Source organism: Tinamus guttatus, unplaced genomic scaffold (assembly GCF_059628265.1).
Source record: "Tinamus guttatus ecotype Peru unplaced genomic scaffold, ASM5962826v1 Tinamus_guttatus_pri_ptg000203l, whole genome shotgun sequence".
In the NCBI taxonomy this organism is placed as follows: domain Eukaryota; kingdom Metazoa; phylum Chordata; class Aves; order Tinamiformes; family Tinamidae; genus Tinamus; species Tinamus guttatus.
In genome coordinates this window covers 1968381-1988387 of record NW_028288737.1, presented here as the reverse complement: position 1 = coordinate 1988387, position 20007 = coordinate 1968381, and the positions used below count along the sequence as shown (strand labels likewise).

The 20007-nt window shown below is 40.9% G+C and overlaps 1 protein-coding gene across 1 annotated transcript in view; it reads left to right on the top strand.

Moving 5' to 3' along the window:
• The window catches only part of PTPRM (protein tyrosine phosphatase receptor type M), a 423056-nt gene extending 405700 nt beyond the window's left edge, over positions 1–17356 (top strand). Inside the window, exons 27-35 of the mRNA XM_088524079.1 lie at positions 1415–1569; positions 1853–1988; positions 2590–2739; positions 3214–3387; positions 5603–5734; positions 8863–8988; positions 10786–10949; positions 13048–13183; positions 16745–17356. Of these exons, the coding sequence (XP_088380205.1) occupies positions 1415–1569; positions 1853–1988; positions 2590–2739; positions 3214–3387; positions 5603–5734; positions 8863–8988; positions 10786–10949; positions 13048–13183; positions 16745–16798 (1227 nt within the window). The 3' untranslated portion in view covers positions 16799–17356. The remainder of the gene's footprint in view (positions 1–1414; positions 1570–1852; positions 1989–2589; positions 2740–3213; positions 3388–5602; positions 5735–8862; positions 8989–10785; positions 10950–13047; positions 13184–16744) is intronic.
• Positions 17357–20007: the final 2651 nt, after the last annotated feature.

Genomic DNA, 20007 nt, shown 5'->3' with positions numbered 1-20007 from the left:
TGGAGACTTTGGCTTGCACCAGCAAAAGGATCTGTTAACTAGCACACATCTCCTGAGGACGGAGACCAAGTTGCATTTGACTGTGTTTGCAATGGTGTCTTGAAATAAAAATCACTTTGTTTGCAGGCTTCAATATGTCTCAAACTTGTCCTTTGGGAATGAGGCCATCTTGGTTACTAGGACATGGTTTCCTCCATCTATACCAGCGTTGCATATGACATCCTCTTTTGCTCTTTGACCTGCCTTTTTGCTCTTTGACCTGCCTTCTTGCATTGGAGTTTCAATGGGAGATGAGCACGGGCAGACCCCGAATCTGAGCAGACCTCCAATCATCTGAGCTGTCAAGAGAACCAGGTCTACAAGAGAGCCCATAGTTACCTCCAGCCCTGTAGTGCTGGCAGGGCCAAAATTTCTCCACCATTGGTGATTTCTGACTCTCTTGACTTGCAGGCTATCAATAAACTAGGACATTTTTATTACTTCATTATGCAGAGACTTAGACTTTTTATATGCAAACTAGCTTGAGATAAGAAATACATCTTTAAGAAGAAAAACTGTAAACCACCAGTTATTAATATCATTGACATTTAGCACAACCTAGACATGATATGTCATAATAATGCTATTTGGTTATGAAATATGTATGATGGCCTCTGGTCCATAGACTCTTAATGAGAATAAAATATTGGCAGCTACAATTTTAAAGGGGGAGGGAGAAATACTATCACTAAGAAAATCATACCTAGCACATTCCCTTTTAATATATGGACTGTTCCAAAAAGCCACACGGGAAATTGCATGATCAGCTTCTCATTCATACCTGTCTCACCATATCAATGCCATTGCTGCAGTAAATCACATGATGGTTGAGCATCTGGAGGTCTGCCAATGCAGCCCATATGGTTGGAGGTGCACAGAGGTTTCCTACCATTCAGCTGTTTCTTTTGGACTTACCAAGGAGAAATAATATAAGGAAAATTATTTTGAAATTAGAGGTCCCTGAATTCAACAGCGACATTCCTGTGGAGAAGAGGGGGGAATTTTTCATCTGTGCTGTCTTTTCATGGCCTTGCTGTTGACCCGTTGTGTTATCATAACATGTCTCTTAAGGCCAGAGTTTTCAAAGTGACCTGGTGATTAAATATAGAGATGAGTGTCTATCTTGTTGCCAAGTTTCTAAGCAGCCTACTTCTAAACCACTCGGTTTTACTGTAAGAGTTTGAAACCAACTGGTATGTAACCTTTGAGCTTGCTGTCTAGCTATTGGAAAGCTCTTCAACAGACTATACAGAGGGGTATATTGGCAGGGTTTCAGCAAAACTCAGGTTTTTATATTTACAATCATGTGATGCCATTCTTAAAATCATCTTCGTATTCCAACTTGTTCTTTTTCCAACCCTTGTCTTCTTGACAGAGAGGAGCTCATGAGATCCGAGAAATTCGGCAGTTTCACTTCACTGGCTGGCCAGACCACGGTGTGCCGTACCATGCAACTGGCCTACTGGGATTTGTGCGGCAGGTCAAATCCAAGAGCCCCCCAAACGCTGGCCCTCTGGTTGTCCATTGCAGGTAGGCAGAACAGGAGTCTCTCTGCTGTGTTTTCCCCTAAACTCACGGCGTAATTTTGCTCCTCCTGCAACAGGCTGCTAAAGTCGCTGGAGCTACGCGCAATAACTTGCTACCTAGAGTATAAAAAGCAATGGTCAAATTGAGTTTGAAATCCTGCAGTGCTTGGATGCAAAATGTGATTTCAGCAGTGAGCCCACTGGTCAAGTACCTGCAAGACGAACCCATGCACTTAATGTTTTCCAAGGCTCTGCTGAACAGTAACTCTGCTCTTCTTTCACTTCAGCGCTGGTGCTGGCAGAACTGGATGCTTCATTGTTATTGACATCATGCTTGACATGGCAGAAAGAGAAGGCGTCGTGGACATATACAACTGTGTGAGGGAGCTTCGATCTCGGAGAGTTAACATGGTGCAGACTGAGGTACTGTTCATCTGGTGGAATATTGCAATATTGATTTGCAAAAAAAAAGGTATTATCCCAGCGTGTAGGACCAGAGCCCTTTGTGGTAGGCACCATCCATGAAGTATTTCACTGAATCACATGTAGAAAGGGCAACCGACATGAGCAACCAATGCCCAAACAAGTGCATAATTGTCTTACATTTAATGTTTGCAATGGTTTTAAGACAAAAGAAGCTCATGAGTGTTACCTCTCCAGAGGGAGAATGCATTCTGGGATGAGTCATGTTGAGGCCCAGTTACGTGTTAGCATCTACAAAGCTGTGCAGAATAAGGAAACTACAAACATTCTGGGTTTTAGTGCAGAGAACTTACTTACTGCACTGCTGTTTGTAACTGCAAATAGTTTGCAGTTAGAATGAATGAATGGAGATAGAAATCTCTATTCATTTCTGTGTGCATGGGATAAAGTTCTGTGAACTGTTTTTGTTTGGCTGGGCTTGGTGCAGTGTCAGTGAAGTCAGTGAGAATCAGAGTGCCAACCCTATTCGCTGTTTTTTATTTACCAAAATTCTAATAGAAAATGTTCTCTACATCAGTAATTATTTTAATTGCTTTACCAGGAACAGTATGTATTCATCCATGATGCCATCCTGGAAGCCTGTCTTTGTGGGGACACATCTGTTCCAGCTTCTCAAGTTAGGTCTGTTTACTATGAAATGAACAAATTGGATCCTCAGACCAACTCCAGCCAGATCAAAGAGGAATTTAGAGTAAGTTGTGGTTAGCTGTTCTTACAAGCTATGCAGTTCAGGTATACTGAAGGCTTCTGCCTTTAGTGTTTGCTTATGATCGTACGAATTTTGGACCAGATCTGTGAAGGAAGACCTGCCAAAAAAGAGAAAATAACGTGTCACAGTTTGCTATTGAGTTATGTTAAATCAAAAAGAGTGCAATGGAATAATAATAAAATCTTTTTCCTCCAGGGAAATGCTATGCCTACTCCTTCTGCCGCCCTTTCTCCAGAAGGCAGTGTACAGTGCAGTTGTCTTTGGGGTTATTTTTGAGATGTGTGTGCTTCTAGGTTTTGCATCCAAACCCTACCGACTGTGATGGGTTTTCATTCCTCCGCATGTTGATTCCCACTGAAATTGTGCCCTGAGTTCATCTGTTCTTAAGTATTCTTAAGTATTTCGGGATTTCACACCTGAGTTATTTTTTTCTCTTGTGTTTATTCTTTTTGAAAGACTTTAAATATGGTGACTCCGACGCTGCGTGTGGAAGACTGCAGCATAGCACTTTTACCACGAAATCATGAAAAGAATCGCTGTATGGATGTTCTGCCTCCAGACAGATGCCTGCCCTTCCTCATAACGATAGATGGGGAGAGCAGTAACTACATTAATGCTGCGCTGATGGATGTAAGTCTCCACCACATCATTAATAATAAAAGGGAATAAGTTGCCCTCCAAACTGAGCAGTGCCAGAAAGTGGAGTCAGCACAAGAGGGCTGATATCCTTCTAGCTTGTTTCCCAAAAACATGGCACAAAATCTTTAAACTCCCAAGCACATTTAAGATCCCACATATGTTATGTCAGAGCCAAGGTTCTAAAGCCATGCTCAGAGAGCATGTCAGGGACTCTTGATAAATTGAATGTGTCTAGATTTCTCTTCAGTGCTTTAATTTTTAACTGTCTGACCTAGGGAGAAAAGAAAAAAAGTTACCTACTAAGCCACCAGGGCAGTTAAATGGGATAATAAGGTTTGTAGCAATAATTTAGTTTCCTTTGCTTCTAATTTAAACAGCAATTAACAAAAAAAAATTGTCTGTCAGTACAAGATAGTACATGAGCCATTATGAGCCATTACTTCAGTCTCTGTTTATTTCTGTTTGAATGAATGGTTCCTCTTCACTTGTGTGTGGATTACTTTAAAAGCATCTATGGTAATTCTAATCCTGCTAATAAATATTAGTAAGAAAACACTTAAACCATCTTTACAGTCTGTGAATCTTTGACGATTCAGATCTACAGTAATCATGATTTTAACACACACATAAAAAAGGAGAGGTTAGAAATTAACACCTCTTAAATGGCCTTTTTGAAAAATGAATCTAGAGTATTAATAGTTTATAGTAGACCTTGCTTTTCCTTCCTCTAAGTTCTCAAAGCATTTTCTTAATATAATCCTAAATTCCAAACATTCCTGTAAAAAGGTAAGTGCGTTATCTTTATTTATATGTCTAGAGAAGCTGAGAACAGAAGCTTAAGCGAGTTCTCTGGGTTGGCACGGTAGGTCAGTGGCACGTTTATATTGGAATGGGGCATCCCTGTTCTGCAGTTTACAATCCTGCCATTGCACTGACTTCTTTGCCACAGAGTTCAGTATGGTTTTGTTCTGTAAATTAAGTGCTGCTCGGAAAGGTCAGAGCCTCAGTATTTGCTTTGAAAATGCTTCCTTTGCCGTGAGTCCTTACTCTTGAAACAAACAGTGAACTGGATCCCAAAGTGTACCTGGACAAAAGGATCCATGGGAGGAAGGGATTTGGGACACTTGCCATCCAGACCAGGTCAGGTCACCTTGTGCAAGCCTTTAAAGATCACTTCAGGCAAAGCAGGTAGAAAGCAAAGTTTTAATATTCAGTACCAGGATTCCACTAGACTGAAGATAATGATTTCCCCCGCAAAAAACTGCTAGTGCTTCTGGGGCAGGGAGTACCAGAGAGCCCCTCTGGCAGCCCACGTCTGTGTGCAACTTGCAGTAGTTGAGGAGCAGCAGGATGGGAGGCAGCTGACGGGTACAGCGGCAGCGCTGATACCTGCTGCTTGCGGTTTGCTGAAACCAGCACAAAGACCTGGAGTCTTGCTTGTCTTCATCTTTACCCCAAAACACCGAATAAGATTCTTGTTCTGTGGCCTATTCAGGAAGCCCTTCTGAAAGATGCGAATACCTGGTAGACTGTAGCCCTGTCGTGATACAAATACTGAAGTTCAGAGGACCCTTTGCCCTCCTTAGTAAAAACAGTGAGAAACCTTCCCAGCAATTGCCCCCCTATGGCCCGTGCCAGCCTTCAACACTCAGGAGGATGTCAGGGAAAACTCTAGTGTGAGATTCACAGTTCACCCCTCCACCAAACAGCACCGTCAATCACATAGTCTGGTATTAAAAAGAAAGAGAGAAGGGACATTGAAATTTATCTCCTGTGTATCCTCACTGTTGTCAGATAGGCCAGCATTTGAACAATATTTCTGGAAAATAACTAGGTATTTCCTTACATAGGAGTCAATCAAATCAACAGCTAAGAGCAGACAGACGAGGTTAATCTGACCATTAGCGGCTCAAAGCGAAACTGTTGCTCAGATTCTGTAGGAGTTTCATTAGAGGTAAAGACTTCTGATGCTTTTACTCTATGCCCGTGGCATGAAACAAGTTTCAGAAATATAAACTGCAGAAGTTATATTCTACCGAAATGTGTTTATTAGCTCATAAACTTAAAATATCTCAGGAAAGAGCTAAAACATTGTATGAATTATATAGAAAATAATACGTTTAATTCTGATGTTTTGGGGATATTACTAGCATTTTGCTGAATGGATTTTTGTTTTCTCTTAGTATCTCTTTTTGTTTCTTTGCAGAGCTACAAGCAGCCTTCAGCTTTTATAGTTACACAGCATCCCTTACCAAATACTGTCAAAGATTTCTGGAGATTGGTCCTAGATTATCACTGCACTTCAATAGTTATGCTGAATGACGTGGATCCAGCACAAGTAAGTCTAGAAATCTCCTCCTGTCACCACAGAAGTGTTAGTGCCTGAGCACTGCAACACGTGCACTTTAGAACAACTTTGGGACATAATTAGTTTTATAAAAAACATTAAACACCAACACACTAACAGCAATATTTGTAGCTTGCAGATATACGTGGGAAATAAGAATAAACAGGAGCATCAGCAGCTTCTCCAGCAAAACCTAATGTACACGTGCATGCGTGCACCCCCCGTAATTTATTCTGAATGGAAAAAGTGCTTTGGGAAGAGCAGATCCAAACCAAAATGTTTTGGCTGTAAATTTCTGGCTCAAATCTGAAAGACAGCAGTAAAAACAAACAAAAAAAAAAACAAATAAATAAATAAATGCAAGCTTTTTCTTTGCTTACCTGAAACAGGTTACTGACCTTGGTCTGCTTAATAACAGATAGGTATTTCCAGCCAGAAAATTGGTGTCACATTTGGCACAAAATGATATTGTTAGAAAGGAGATAAGAACTGAACAAGAACAGAAACTGAGCACCCTTCAGAAGAGGAAACGGGGCAAAGAAACACATCGGGGAATGTAATTACCTTACAAAAGAGTTGTTCGTGCTGTACATGTTCTTTAGAAAATTGGAAAACTGTAGCTACCTGTTTGGCAGTTTAATCACTAGCATTAATCACTAAGCATCCTAGATCCTAGCTTGCCACTGTGCAATTCTACATTCCTGTACTGATATAATTTCCTTTACTCCAGTGAATTACATTAGCCCTGTGCTGGAATAATGTGGTGGTAATCTGGACCCCAGATATGTAAATATTTGCTCATTACTGCTTCAGATAACAGTGGATTTTTTTTTAATAACACAGTTCGTGTCATATTTTTTCTTGATATGTTCAAAATCTTTTTTTTTTGCTTTGTTGAGTACTGTTCATACATAGAAAAATATTTCATGTTATTTCTTTTTAATGTGAAGATTTTGTTTTAAAAACATAATAATCTTCCGTTTTGTCTTTCAAAGGAATGTCTATAAATTCTACACTTTGTTTTGAAGACTGAAATGCTGAATACTAGCCCTTAAGTCTCTGTGGGGAGAAAAATAGAAATGAAAGAGAAAACTTTTATTCATGAATCTAAGATTATTTTCTAAGTGAATGAGGAAAGACTCAGGGGAGTCAGGCTGCTAGGGACTGTTGAACAGAGCTTTTTTAATTTGCAAGCTGTGTTCTGAATGTACAATAATGCTTGGCTATTTCAAGCACTTATTAGCCTCACAGGCTCTTAAAAGCTGTTGGGATATGCAGTTAATACACCTGCTGCTGCAGTATGTTAAACCTTTTCCCTTTAATGCAAGTAACAATCTTTTCATTAGGAATAAATCTCAAAACCCTCAGAGCAAACAGAAGTGGAAAGAGGGCAGAGTTTATTAAAAACATGCATTACATTGAGATTTATTAATAATTACTGTTATTATTATTTATGTATATATGCAGTTTTTGCATTTCTGTATAGAGATTGCAATTTGTGTGGCTTTTTATGTTCTTTCGGGAAATGAAGCTCAACCCTTCCCAGTGACTCTGACTTGTGGAGAGCCACTAGCATCACATGCATGAAAAATGCCCAGACCTGAAAGCCTCTGCATTTTGTTGGAACTTGAAAATAGTGGCTTCCTAAAACAGCTCTGGCAAACAAACAGCTCTGCTTATGATCATCTGCGCATTTTTCAAGGATCTCTTAGAGCTGTATTCATACGTTCATTCAAATCTATTCTGAATTGTGGTATGTGATGAAATGATGTGAGCACTATCACGTGCATGTCTCTATGGTATTTCGCTATCCCATACACTATTGTATTTCATTAAAAAAAAAGGTGTAAGATTTAGCCAATACTTAGAAAGTAATTTGTTCAGCAGGCTGATCCACTTTTTTTGCTTTTGTTTTTAATAAGTGAAAATATATTTTCCTATTTCAAAATTCTGCTTTTAACTAGTTAAAATGAAAACCTGTAAGTCAGAGTCTGTTCTCTTTTTTTACTGATGTGGTAAAGGACTGTTTTTATGAAATGTAATCATCTCTGAGTAGCTTTGCTGAGAAAAATGTGTTATAAGAAATGCAAAACAACATCTGGGGAAAGTGTGTTTTGTCAGCTCAGCTCTGGATCACCAGCAGCAATGCAGCACAATGAGGACCACAGCTGTTTTGCTGAATGAATGAAATAAAGTTCCACATAGGAGATCAATGCTCCTGCAGGCAAACTGAAATTTCCTGGGTTCATAATAAATTTTGGAGAATGTTTGTGAAAGCTACATGCTTGAATTGCCCTAGATGCCTCTGGAAATCATTAGGGTCTTTATGGGAAAATGGATAAGCAGAGTTTTCCAGGAAAGGTTTGATTTACCTTTATGTAATGTATTAACAGAGATGACGAATGGTTCCAGGATTAAGCCACCATGATTTTATGAGACACTAAAACTGGGCAAATAATACTAATATATTACTTTGTGGTCTCTAGATACCTATAAGTAATGTTTTCTGAGCACAAAGGAAAGCATAATTACTATTTTCAACTGGCAATCATAAGACGAAGTGGAGCAGTTGTTGAAAATGTGAAGGAATGCTGATATTAGCCAATATCATCAGGGATGGGTGGAAGAGATGAGAAAGTTAAATGCTGAGATTTGAGAACTGATGCAGTCTGCGTAGTTTAAAGCACACATTCTGGTGTAGCTTGAGTTATTATCAGCATCAGGGTAATAGAAGCTACCGAGGCGCAGGTCCCAGGCTTCACGCTGTCTCCTAGATGAGGTCGTGTTTGACAGCATTCCTCTGTCCTGTCAGAGCGCACTGCAGAATTGACACTGAGTGTCAGAAACATGTTATTCCAAATACTAGGGAATGGCAAATAGAGCAGCAAGCAACAGCACCATCAGGTAAGTGAAAAGGCAATTGTTTAAACTTGTTGCACACAAGTGGAGTCAGAGGGTTTAAAACTGCTGGAGGATGGTGCACTGTGTATTTTGTAAAGGCATGTGGAAGAGCTTAAGGAATAAATGTAGTCCGCAGAAAACAAACTAGGAAAGTGTACTGAAGTAGTGTGTAAGGGAAGGTAATTAACCTGTCTCTCTTCTGACTTTGTCATCTCTAGTTATGTCCTCAGTACTGGCCAGAAAATGGAGTACACCGACATGGTCCTATTCAGGTGGAGTTTGTATCAGCTGATTTAGAAGAAGACATAATCAGCCGGATATTCCGAATTTATAATGCAGCCAGAGTAAGGATTTTTTATCTACTTTTATTTTTTATTCTTTAAAACTTTTATCTCAGCAAAGGAGCTGTCTCTACTCAAGTCACACAAAAAGGAAGTCAAACTCAAATAAACAATTCTCATTTTTCAGCCTTTTTTTTTTAAGAGCAACAGTGAAATACTGGGTCATGCCATAATCGATGAGGAAAAGGCCTTGCATGTGTAATTACAGTAAAAAAAATAATGTCACATCCATTTGTCAAGCCTGTTAAGTGCAAACAGAAAAAAAAGTGCACTATTCAGATTGTATGAGTAATCAAATGCTGAAATCAGTGCTGTTTTCAGTAGTTTTAAATTAGCCATCTTGTGTATGTGTATTGTGTAATGTAGAGAAGATCAATACTAGGCGTGTTTCTCAGCACCAGACCCAAGCTTTTAGTGAAGATCTGGTTCCATTAATTACTAATGCAGGTAAGCAGTGTATAAGGGACAAGCCGGTCCTCATGCCCAGCTGCTATGACCTGTAAAGTTGGCAGAAGAGTAGACTTCTCTTTTGAGCCGAGTGGGAAGAAAAAGCTGCCTCCGCAGGAGAGGCCTCCCTTCCCGATGGGATGGCGAGCGCCTTTGCAGCTGTATCGCTGCTGAACCACAGGCAGGAAAACACACTGCTCCTGGGCCAGAAAAGCCAGGAACTGCCCCAGGATCCAACAACTGTGAAGACAATGAGAGAAAGGCCCCAATCACTTCCAAAGAGATACCCAGAATGCTTATTTCTGCACTGGGAAGCAGTTTTTAAGCCTCAAAATAGTTCTTAAGTGTTTTGAAGGGCTTGGATTCCCAATAAATTGGGCAACATGAAAACACAGTTTCCAAAAGCAGCACTGGGAGCTTTAGCAGGCTCTGGGGCTGTGTGCAGAGAGGAGCAACCAGGTGAGAGAAACTGGTCAGGCAACCAACAGGTTCCAAATTTTAGCACAAAACTGACAAAACTGACAAAATTCAGTGAAGAATGCATTTAATGTTGCATCACTTGGATTTATTCCTTTATCTTGTTAATCTTACTTCCTCCCTCTTACCCCTGCTCTAGCACATACTGTCAACATTGTCATGTGTTTTTAAAAGTGCTCATTTAAAAAGTGGCACTAAAATGCGCTCACTTGGATGGAAGTAGAAGCGGCAAAACTTGGACTACCCCAGTTTCCATGTATGTGTTTATTACGCCTTTTTTTTCAAAGGACTGTAATTTTCTGACACTAGGACTTGTTTTATGCCCCTTTTTTTATTTTAAGTCACTATAAAGCAACTGTTCAGTAACACTTCACCAGAGGGGTTCTCGCTGCTTAGTAGCACACAATAAAATAAAATGTAGTCGGGTTTTTATAAGCAAGAGAAGTTAGTGGGTTTCGTTTGGTTTTTAAAATGTTTCCTGCTTGAAAATACCTTGAGAGGCTTTGACCTTTTTTTTATAAAGAGGCAGGCAAACATTCTTCAAAATGTGGAAGCATGTAAAAAACAGAGGTTATATAATTGAAATTGCATTGCAACTCTCTTCGCTACCAATTTCCTGCTATGATATTAATTAATTATTTGCTTGATCTTGCAGCTGTATTCTAATCTATTTGCATAACATTCTGTTTAAAACCTCTTACTCTAATAACTCTGTCGGAAATTAAAAGTCATAACTCCTCAAGGGCAGTTGAAATTAACGTCAGTAGTTTATGAGTGGTGATCTACCTGCACAACTTGCCTTGCTGATGCAAATACCTGCAAATACCCACGATATGCACTGTTCTTTCTTCCCGCCCGCCGCGTGGACCTGCGCAGCCCCAGGACGGCTACCGGATGGTGCAGCAGTTCCAGTTCCTGGGCTGGCCCATGTACAGGGACACGCCGGTCTCCAAGCGCTCGTTCCTGAAGCTCATCCGCCAGGTGGAGAAGTGGCAGGAAGAGTATAACGGGGGAGAGGGGCGCACGGTCGTGCACTGCCTGTGAGTACTGGGAGCGAAAGAAGGCCCGGGAATACCGCTACCACAGAACTTGTGTCAGGTCTTAAAGTTTTGTGAGGAACCGAAGAGGTACCCACCTAATCCGCAGCTGAATTATGCAGTTCCTCATTCAAAAGCTTTGCAAACTCAAGGAATTGCATAATTTCTTTAATGTAAATTCATGAGTTTGAGTTTCATGCGTTTCTGTGTTTCATTGGACCCGTGAAAACTGCCATGTTCTAGTAAGAAGGCGATGGGTACAAGTTTACTTTATAAAGTTGCCCTGTGAGTTGGAAAATGAAAAAGCCTGCTACACTCGTGCTTACACTGAGTGTCTCAAAATAGTATATTATCAGAATAATGTGCTTTCAATTTCTGGGGCTGAGGATTGTATGTTAGCTATAGCCCATTAGAGAAAGAATAAAAGTAGCATTGGAGAGGGTGATTCCTCTTCCAAACATAATTCACAGAAGGTGTGATGACCCCGTTGTGATGACACTTTAATTGACTTGCCTTCTTATAATAAGGGCATCTTTTTTTCTCCTCCTGTGACCCATTTGCTTCTCTGGTGCAGGCTGTCATTCAGTCACCATTCTTCTTGCTGTGGGTCTTTATAACTGTCCGTGCTGTTCGCCTTCAGCAGGAGCTGATCTTTAGAGCCTGAGCCTTCAGTGCTTGAAGTCATAGCCCTCTTTCTCTAAAATGTGCTTAAAGATGCTGTTGTGATGGAGAAGGGGCATGTGCACATTGGCCTGTGCTTTCCTACATTCATACCCAACAGTAGGGTATCCAGCAACTTCCTGAAGTTTGGTTTGTAGTTAGACCTAAGGAGGAAAATCTACATCTGTTAATAACTCCCACTGTCGCTGACCTTGAACAAGTCATCGCAAATGTTTGCTCTTCAGTTTCCCCATCTGTAGTATGGGGATAATAATACTTTCATCAAAGGAGCATTGTGTGATGTGATTAATTAGTGTTTTGAGATCTTCAGCTGAAAAGACCCTTTTGAAGTGCAAATTACTGTTATCTCTGAGGTGGTTGATGATATTAAATAGTTGTACAACATCACACATGCGTCACTTCCAGGCAGTAAAGAAAGAAAAAGCTCTAATATAATCCTTCTAAATGACTTTATTTTAATTAAAATTCTTAAAGAGTGAGTCCCACAATATCAGGCAATGTTTTGGCGGCAGAGAGCATCCTTTTCATACCGCCTGGATGTGACAGATGTGCGACGTCATTGTCGCTTTCCCTTGAAAATCAACTGTTTGCAGAGCCAGCATGAAAGACCTGCTACCTGAGCAGCCTGAACTCTGGTAATTACTAAGGTTTATTATTTTCAGTGAAGTGCAACCTAAATATTCTGATGAGAATAGCTGTAGAAACAACAGGCCTCCTAGAAAGAAAGAAATTCTCCTAAGGATTAAAAATAACCAACGGTAAAGTATTGTTAAACGTCGCATTTGATCATGCACAGGAACATTTGTGCTTGGCCTCTTAGCTAGCAGGTCACTTCAGGTTCTCCTGCTCGGAACCTGTGGGTGGAGGGAGGACACATGTATTTTTTATTGACCTTCCCCGGCAGCGAGGCCCTCTGCCCGGTGCTGCAGGGGAGCGTGTTGCCTCCAGGAACACCTCAGCACCACGTGGTGCCGCGTTGAGAGTGCGGAGACCAGCGTGTCTTCTAGGCAAATTAAAAGGTCCTTTGCATTCCCAGGCCTGAGGCCCATTACAGCCGTGTGCACTAAAGGTGCAAAGGGGTGTTGAGCTGAATCCAGAAGCATCAGGTCCTTTTATCATCAGCCTCTTCTTGATGATGTCTCAAGAGTTCCTGAAAGAGAGTGGTGCAAAAGTCGCCCATTCACTTCACTTCAGGCTTTCAGCCTGTTGGACACTGAATCAGGTTTACACTCATTTGACCCTTTACTTCCACAAAAAAACCATACTCCACTTGGAGTTCAAGAGCTTTCATTGCTAATACTCTGTGGTTTCTCTCTGCTGGATCTGGTACCTTCTGTAGCGATTCCAAATGCTGGAAGAAATTGTAACATAAAGTCAATTATAATTGAGCAATTTTATCTATTTACAACTTTTGTTGTAGGAATGGAGGTGGCCGCAGCGGAACATTTTGTGCAATCAGTATTGTTTGTGAAATGCTTCAACATCAGAGGGCTGTTGATGTATTCCATGCTGTGAAGACACTGAGGAATAATAAGCCTAACATGGTGGACCTTCTGGTATGAGCATTTTAACTGCATCACTAAATAGAAAATGTTCCTTTTTTTCTCAGAAGACGCAGTAAGATTTCCAAGATTTGCAGTGGGAGTTGTTCACAAAGCAAGCAAATGATTTTCAAAGGGGATAATGAAGTCACTTCACTTTTAAGAGTATTTTTACACAGCTTTCTTCCCAAGGAGACTTTGTCTCTGTTCATTTGAATTTTTTAAGAGTTTTAAACTTTCAGCCGAACATCCTTATTAATTTTCTTTTCTAGCAGGCTGAGCCAAGTGGAGAGCAGCCCTTGCATGGAAGAAATAATAGTTATGTAAAATGAAATGCCAGATTTTCAAATTATATATTTTATAAATAGCTTAATCGCCTAATATTTATCAAAGCCATGAATTTCAGTTTGACATCCAGAATATTGCATTTAATTATGGTTGCTCTATCTCACAGAAAGATTAAAGGAGTTCAGAAACAAGGGGCCATGTGCAATTATTTTCTTAGAGAGTGTTTTATGGGGTTTTTTGAGAATTGCTCAAGTGCCAGCTGCTGTGCCACGGGAGCCAAAGCAAGGCTCAAAGCAGCAGGTTCCCGCACTCCAGCGCACAGTTGTGCATACGGGTGGACCCGAGGATCTTGAGGGTCTTTTCCTACCACAGTGATTCTGTGATTTGGAGCTGGGTGCAGCGTTGCTGCCCTGTCCTGAAGCTTGAGCCCTAAAGACACCGTTTTACAGCATCCTGTCACGGAGGTGGCTGCTCGAGAGGCAGCTGCGTTCGCGAGAGCATCTCGGCACCCTCGGGGATGCTCGCCCATTTGAGCTAACTTTGCAAGCTCTGGTTTAACAAGTTTGGGTCTCTGAGCAGCTTTTTTGGCTTCTCCTCTTCCGGTTTATATATTCTCAAGAGGGGAATCATCATGCCAAGAACCATACATTTTTATTTCCTGGATATTAAGGGAAACGTCCTACTTCTTCACTAAGATAGCATAGCTTTGGATAGAGACATGGCAGTCCTGCTGTTCTCTGTTCTCCCAGAGCCTGAGTCCAGAGAACACACTGATCTTTCATTCAGCTATTTTATAGGAATAAAAAGAAAATTGCCTTTGTGAAGAGGTGCAGTTGAAGAAAGTGCTCCCCATAAATTCCAGTTTGTGACAATTCTCCCACTGCAACTTTTGTCAGGCAATGATGTTCTTCCTTTTTAAACAGTTTTTTTGTTGTTGTTGTTTTTTGCTTAAATGCTAAATGTAGCATTTTAGCATACAAAAATACCTTTCAGGAAAGTGAGGAAGGTACTGAAAATGCCTACCTGGTACAGCCTTTTCTTTAGGAGGTTTCAAAGCACTTACCAGGGCTCTGAGTATTGTTTCCTTATTTTACAGCTAGGGAAACTAAAGCAGTGGTAGATCAGAAATCTTCCCATTAGCTCAGAGTTCCCTGGCAGAGCAGAGGTGGAACCTTGTGCCCCCACTCTTGGTCTGTTACTTTATACGAACAAATATTTGAACCAGCTAGCGAGGGTTCACAGGGATTTCTGTGCAGATTGCATCATGGTAAAAGGGAGTCAAGACACTTTAGCTGTCTTCCCAGTCCTGTTACTGACTTTTTTCTTTATGGCCTTTATTATATTAATGTGTCTTTGCCTCAGTTTCCACATCTGAAAAATTAGAACAAGAATTTTCAGCCATCTTTGTAAAATGTGGTGAGATCTATTGAGAAGTCTCCAGATGCTCAGGGTTGCAACTGCAATAGTATTTCCCAGGAGTAGTTCTATGATTCCTTCTTAAAAAACTGTTCCACATTTCCTTGCTAGATTAGGGCAATGTTTACAGCCCATGCTTGGAGGTTGTTTCATCGAAACATTCTCTTTCCCTGGAAGTGTGAAAGTCTAAATGTCACATCCATTCAATATAGAAAATCCATGAAATTCCACAGCCGTCAGCCAAAGGCAGCAGTGCAGGTATTGCAAAGTCTCTGCTGCAGTTTTGCAAGCAGAGTTTTGTCTGCAAAGAGTTTTGCAAGACATGCTCTCGGATCTACCAGTGCGTGTCCCACGAAAGATTACTATTCCTCTCTGAAGGGAGCTAACAGAGAGAGACTTCTAATACACATCAAGTGAATAATAAAAATGCACAAAGGACTCACACGAGTGAACACCATGGGAAATAATAATGTCTGTTCCATAAGACAGCGGTGGGTTTTACTAAAAATGACAGAAATTTTCTTAGATCAGTATATTTATCACTATAAACTAAGCATGGAAAAATGGAAATGGATGCATGGCTGATCTCATTTTGTTCTCTAATACATAATTATAGAACGATTGCCATTTATTTGGAAACATACTTGCAATAAAAGCAGAAAGGATTCTTTTTATAGAATGCTTCTTTCTTTTCTTTCATCTCTTTTATTCTTCCCTCATTTGAAAGAATACACGGGCTGTTTATGGGACTCCGCAGGATCCTGAAACTTAACAAACATCTCACTCACAACTTAGGCAATATAAGCAGCTAACCTGTGTTTTCTTTTAAAGTGACAGCTGCCATGAAACTGCCCATTCTGGTTTCTGGCTTTTTTATTATTGTAGTTTGAATTAGGCTTTTAAATTTTAAGGTGCACCCTCTTCTCATCTAAAACGTGACCCAAAGTGGCAAGTATCACTTACTGGGCTAAGAGACTGAATCATTTGAAATGTTCACACCAGTCAAAAGGAGAATATATCTGAAAAGGAGAATATATCTGAATGAATCTTTCTGCTTGTGATACTCAGGCGAAGGATGAGTCCTATCAGCTAGTTAACTCTGTTGTTACTACACAACAGTAGATGCCAAGTTATGTTTTATTAAAGTGCATCAGAGAGAGGCATTTCAAGGACAGAATTAGTTACAAAGCTGGTAGCTATTTCCCAACTGAATTCTTACAAAACAGAGCACTTGGATTCAGGGGACCTGCACCTACTACTTCAGCTCTTCTGTTTCATTTAGAAGTTTTTAGCATTGCTAAATACTGTCAGAGTAGTATGAATGAAATAGGAGAAGACGTGTGAGAACTTGAGGGACTTACTTAGAATTGACAAATCCTCAGTTAGTTAGCACGGGGTTGACATTGTGCGGTGGAAGGGGCCAGTGGGGGTGAATCTCAGTCAGGAGGAACCGTGAACAGCCCGTTCGCCTGCAAGGTACTGAGTTTGTTAAAGCTGCCAATGGCAAAGTCCTAGAGACTTGGTTTATTTTAAGGTGAACATTTCTGGAGAGGGATTTCAGTAGCTCCAATTCTGATAAAGCACCACGTGAGCTTTTAGACAGATGACTGAAGGGTTGCGAGTCAATTTGTTTATGCGTAGTCAATTCTTCTTCCACGAATAGCTAAATACATATCTAATAGGAGCACTACTGTAAGTTAATGTGTTGTCTGGTTACTATATAGATTTTCTTATCCGAATAGAAATTGGATTTGCCAACTGGTTCCCCTTGACTATTGCTGATAGTAAATAATTTTAACAGACAAGAACTATCGGGCCCCTTAATTAAGATCCTTCAATAACCGACTTTGTGGTTTTCTTTTGATTTTTCAGGATCAATACAAATTCTGCTATGAAGTGGCTTTGGAATACTTGAATTCTGGCTGACGGCATGAACAGCGCAGACCAAACTCCTCCTGTCACCTCCACAAACAAAGCAAGTTGTTCCATGATATCTGTGTAAATGAGATGAAGACTTCTCACTGTAATGCTTATACTGCTTTGTATAATTGGCTCTTTTTAAGAGCCCGAAAAAAAGGATGTTTATAAAACTGCTTGCACTGCCCATTTTCCACTCTCCTGCGGCTGCTTGGCACCCATACGAACCTACACCAAGGCACATGGCAGTTGTTGAACACTATCTTCATACATGGCCATCGATGTGGTGAAGCAGCATAGTCCTCTGGTAAATAAGAGAGCACAATTATATTCTTATGAAGGAATTTGTACTTTTCTGTTATATTTCGTTGCCTGTGATTCTCAGTTATTGTCACAGCCTAGTGTACATTTCTGTTCTGTGGAGAATGCTGTCTGGCATTTTGATAATATATGATTTTAGTTATATTTGTATTCTAACACATGCATAAAAATGAATTATATGTAGCTTATCTGAACTAATGAAAACACACATACCAAATCATGTTAACTTTGTTGAGTTGTAATTTCTATCCACTTTGTACCATTTCAGAGAGATCTTGATAGAAATGCAATTAGAAAATGCAAAATACAGGATGCTCAGATTAATATATCCAAAGCTTTTCCATTTGTTTATATTGTAAATATTTTTTGATTTCATCAAATTATTTATTCATTAAAATGAATTTTTTTGTGAAGCACAGTGAGTGACAATCATTTTTATTAAGCCCTGGAAATGCTTACTGTATGATAATGTAAACATTTGTTTACCTTGTATGGATTCTCAGCTCAATAAATAATTACATACATGATAAAATCTCGTTTAATTTAATATCTCTTGGCATCTGAGTGCCTTCAACTGAACCTCTTTTCAGATTAATTCTTGTAAATACTGAGCTACCTCCATATTCTGTTCATTGTGTGATTTAGCGTCAAGCAAGCCAATAACAAAATGCCCCATCCCTACAGGTAAAAAGAAGTGAATTGTATGTTTACAAATGCACGTGCACAAAAGGGGAGTCTGCAAATTGCTCCTGCTGTGACAGAAGGGCTGATGTTGGGCTCGCAGTGCCCAAACTCGTCTTGGCATCTCTCTGCAGCCTTGGGCATGCCCTGCCACTTGCCCTTGGCCCGCTGCTCCTACCTGAGGGTAACGTGCACTTGTATCTGTGAGGATAAATTAATTCCTCTTGTTAAAAATAAATCTGATATTGCAATGACCGTGGGGCATTTTAAGGCAAGTAAATCTGTGGGATCCCATCTATGTGGGATGTTGCCAGTCCTGCCGGTGGGCAGTTTTCCATGATTAAAGCTGTTGCAACCCTGGGCATGGTTGTGCTTCCTCTTTCCCGGGAGCGCTCTGCTGGCGCTGCCCGGGCCGGAGCTGCCTCGCGCTGCGGACGCAGGGCAGGAGGGGCGGCAGGCGAGGCGAGGGAGCCCGCAGCAGCCCGAGAAGACCTGGAGAGCTTCTGCTCACCCATCAGCATCAACGAGGCAGCCCGGGCAGCGCCGATGCTCAATTCTGAGGCCTCCCAAAGCTCTGTGGGAAACCCAGCACGAGGATGCACCAGCCTGAACGGTGCAGAGGAAGATCTTGTGCAGATACCAGTCGTCTGGGATCCAGCCAACATATAGATAATGCATCAAAGTCAAACTGTTTTGAGGACCTCTCAGATCCTAGCTTGGCTGGAATGGCTGACAACTTGTCAACTGCCAGTTGAAAACCTCTGCAAAATCCAGATCTGCAGACAAGAGGATTGGCTTCTTCAGAAGCTGAAAAACATCCCTTTTAAAAGAAAATTGCATTAAAACATAGTTGGCCATTACAGGACATTGCTATAAGTAGCACAGAGGTAGTGAAGAACTCGGGAAAACTGTCACAGCCCCTTAGTCGGCGGTGCTCAGGCCCACCCGGAGCGCACCAGTGCCTGGTGCAGAACACGATTTCTTTGGAGAAAGAAGGCTGTAGCATCACGAAACAAATCAAAACCTCAAACATCATATTCATCAAAACCAGCTTGACAGATCAGCTATGCTATGCTTCTTTGTAAGAACTATTGGATGGTAAAAATTCACTTCCCAACTTCTGTTCTTTGAACTGTGGATCTGTGAGTCCACTTTCTCCTCATGGATTCAAGTAGTGTTATGTGGTTAGTGCACTGAAGGAGTGTTAGACAATGCAGGCCAAATATTCCCAAAAGTGACTGGAGTTTACTGAAATGCATCGGCGTCATAGACAATTTGTCTTAAGGACAGAGACCTTCAATGTCTGCTCAACACTATTTCACATATTGTGCTTTTCAAGACGTACTTCACACTGGTCAGATTTAGAGAGAATGGAGGGTGAAAGGGGACAGGGACAGTGAGAGTTCAGCATTTCCTACTGTTTTACTGTTCATATGACTAATGTGTTTGTTCTTCTTACACAGGGTTAGTCAACCCCATATAACAGAGCCTATGTAATGTTGTGCCAAAAGGCATTCTGTGAACTGCGATGTCTTAAAACTGGAGCTAGCCAAGGAAAGCAGAGCAAGCTGCTCCCTGCCCTCCTTCCCATAATACAACTATCAATTAATAAAAATGATAGAGAAACACAGCATTCAGTAAAATATTGCCTTGGCAAGGAGAAAGATGAGGATTTCAAGAGTGAAGAACAGACAGAAAGTAAGGAACCAGCAAGGAGCGGAAGGAAGAGGTGCAGACGGAGGGCAAGCACTCCAGGAGGAGCGTGGCGCTTGGGAAAGCCCCTGGAGAGCGGGAGCGTGCAGGAGCCAACAAAAAGGAACCAGCAGGGACAGACATTTTAACTCCTCTTGAACCAGCTTCTCTCTGCTAGAACAGAGACTTGCACCGTTACGAGCCCAGTACAAGTTTCAGAATTTACAGCACATCAGTCCTAGTTCGGGAGGAATAAAGGAAGGGATATTTTCCTCAATCACCAGTATATGAGAGGTGCATAAATGAATAAAGAGCCACTTAAAATGATTATCCACATATAATGTCCTATTCCTCTTCTTTCTGTGGCTTGGGGTAGAACATTTTTGCTGAGCTCTTTGGAAACTGTGGTGACAGTGAGAGAGGTTATCACATATCTGTACCTCTGGCAGTAACTTTTCTTTATCAGCAGTGTTTCTGACAGCTTTGAGGGGTTCTTTATCTGCAAAATGTATCACTAGAAGTGT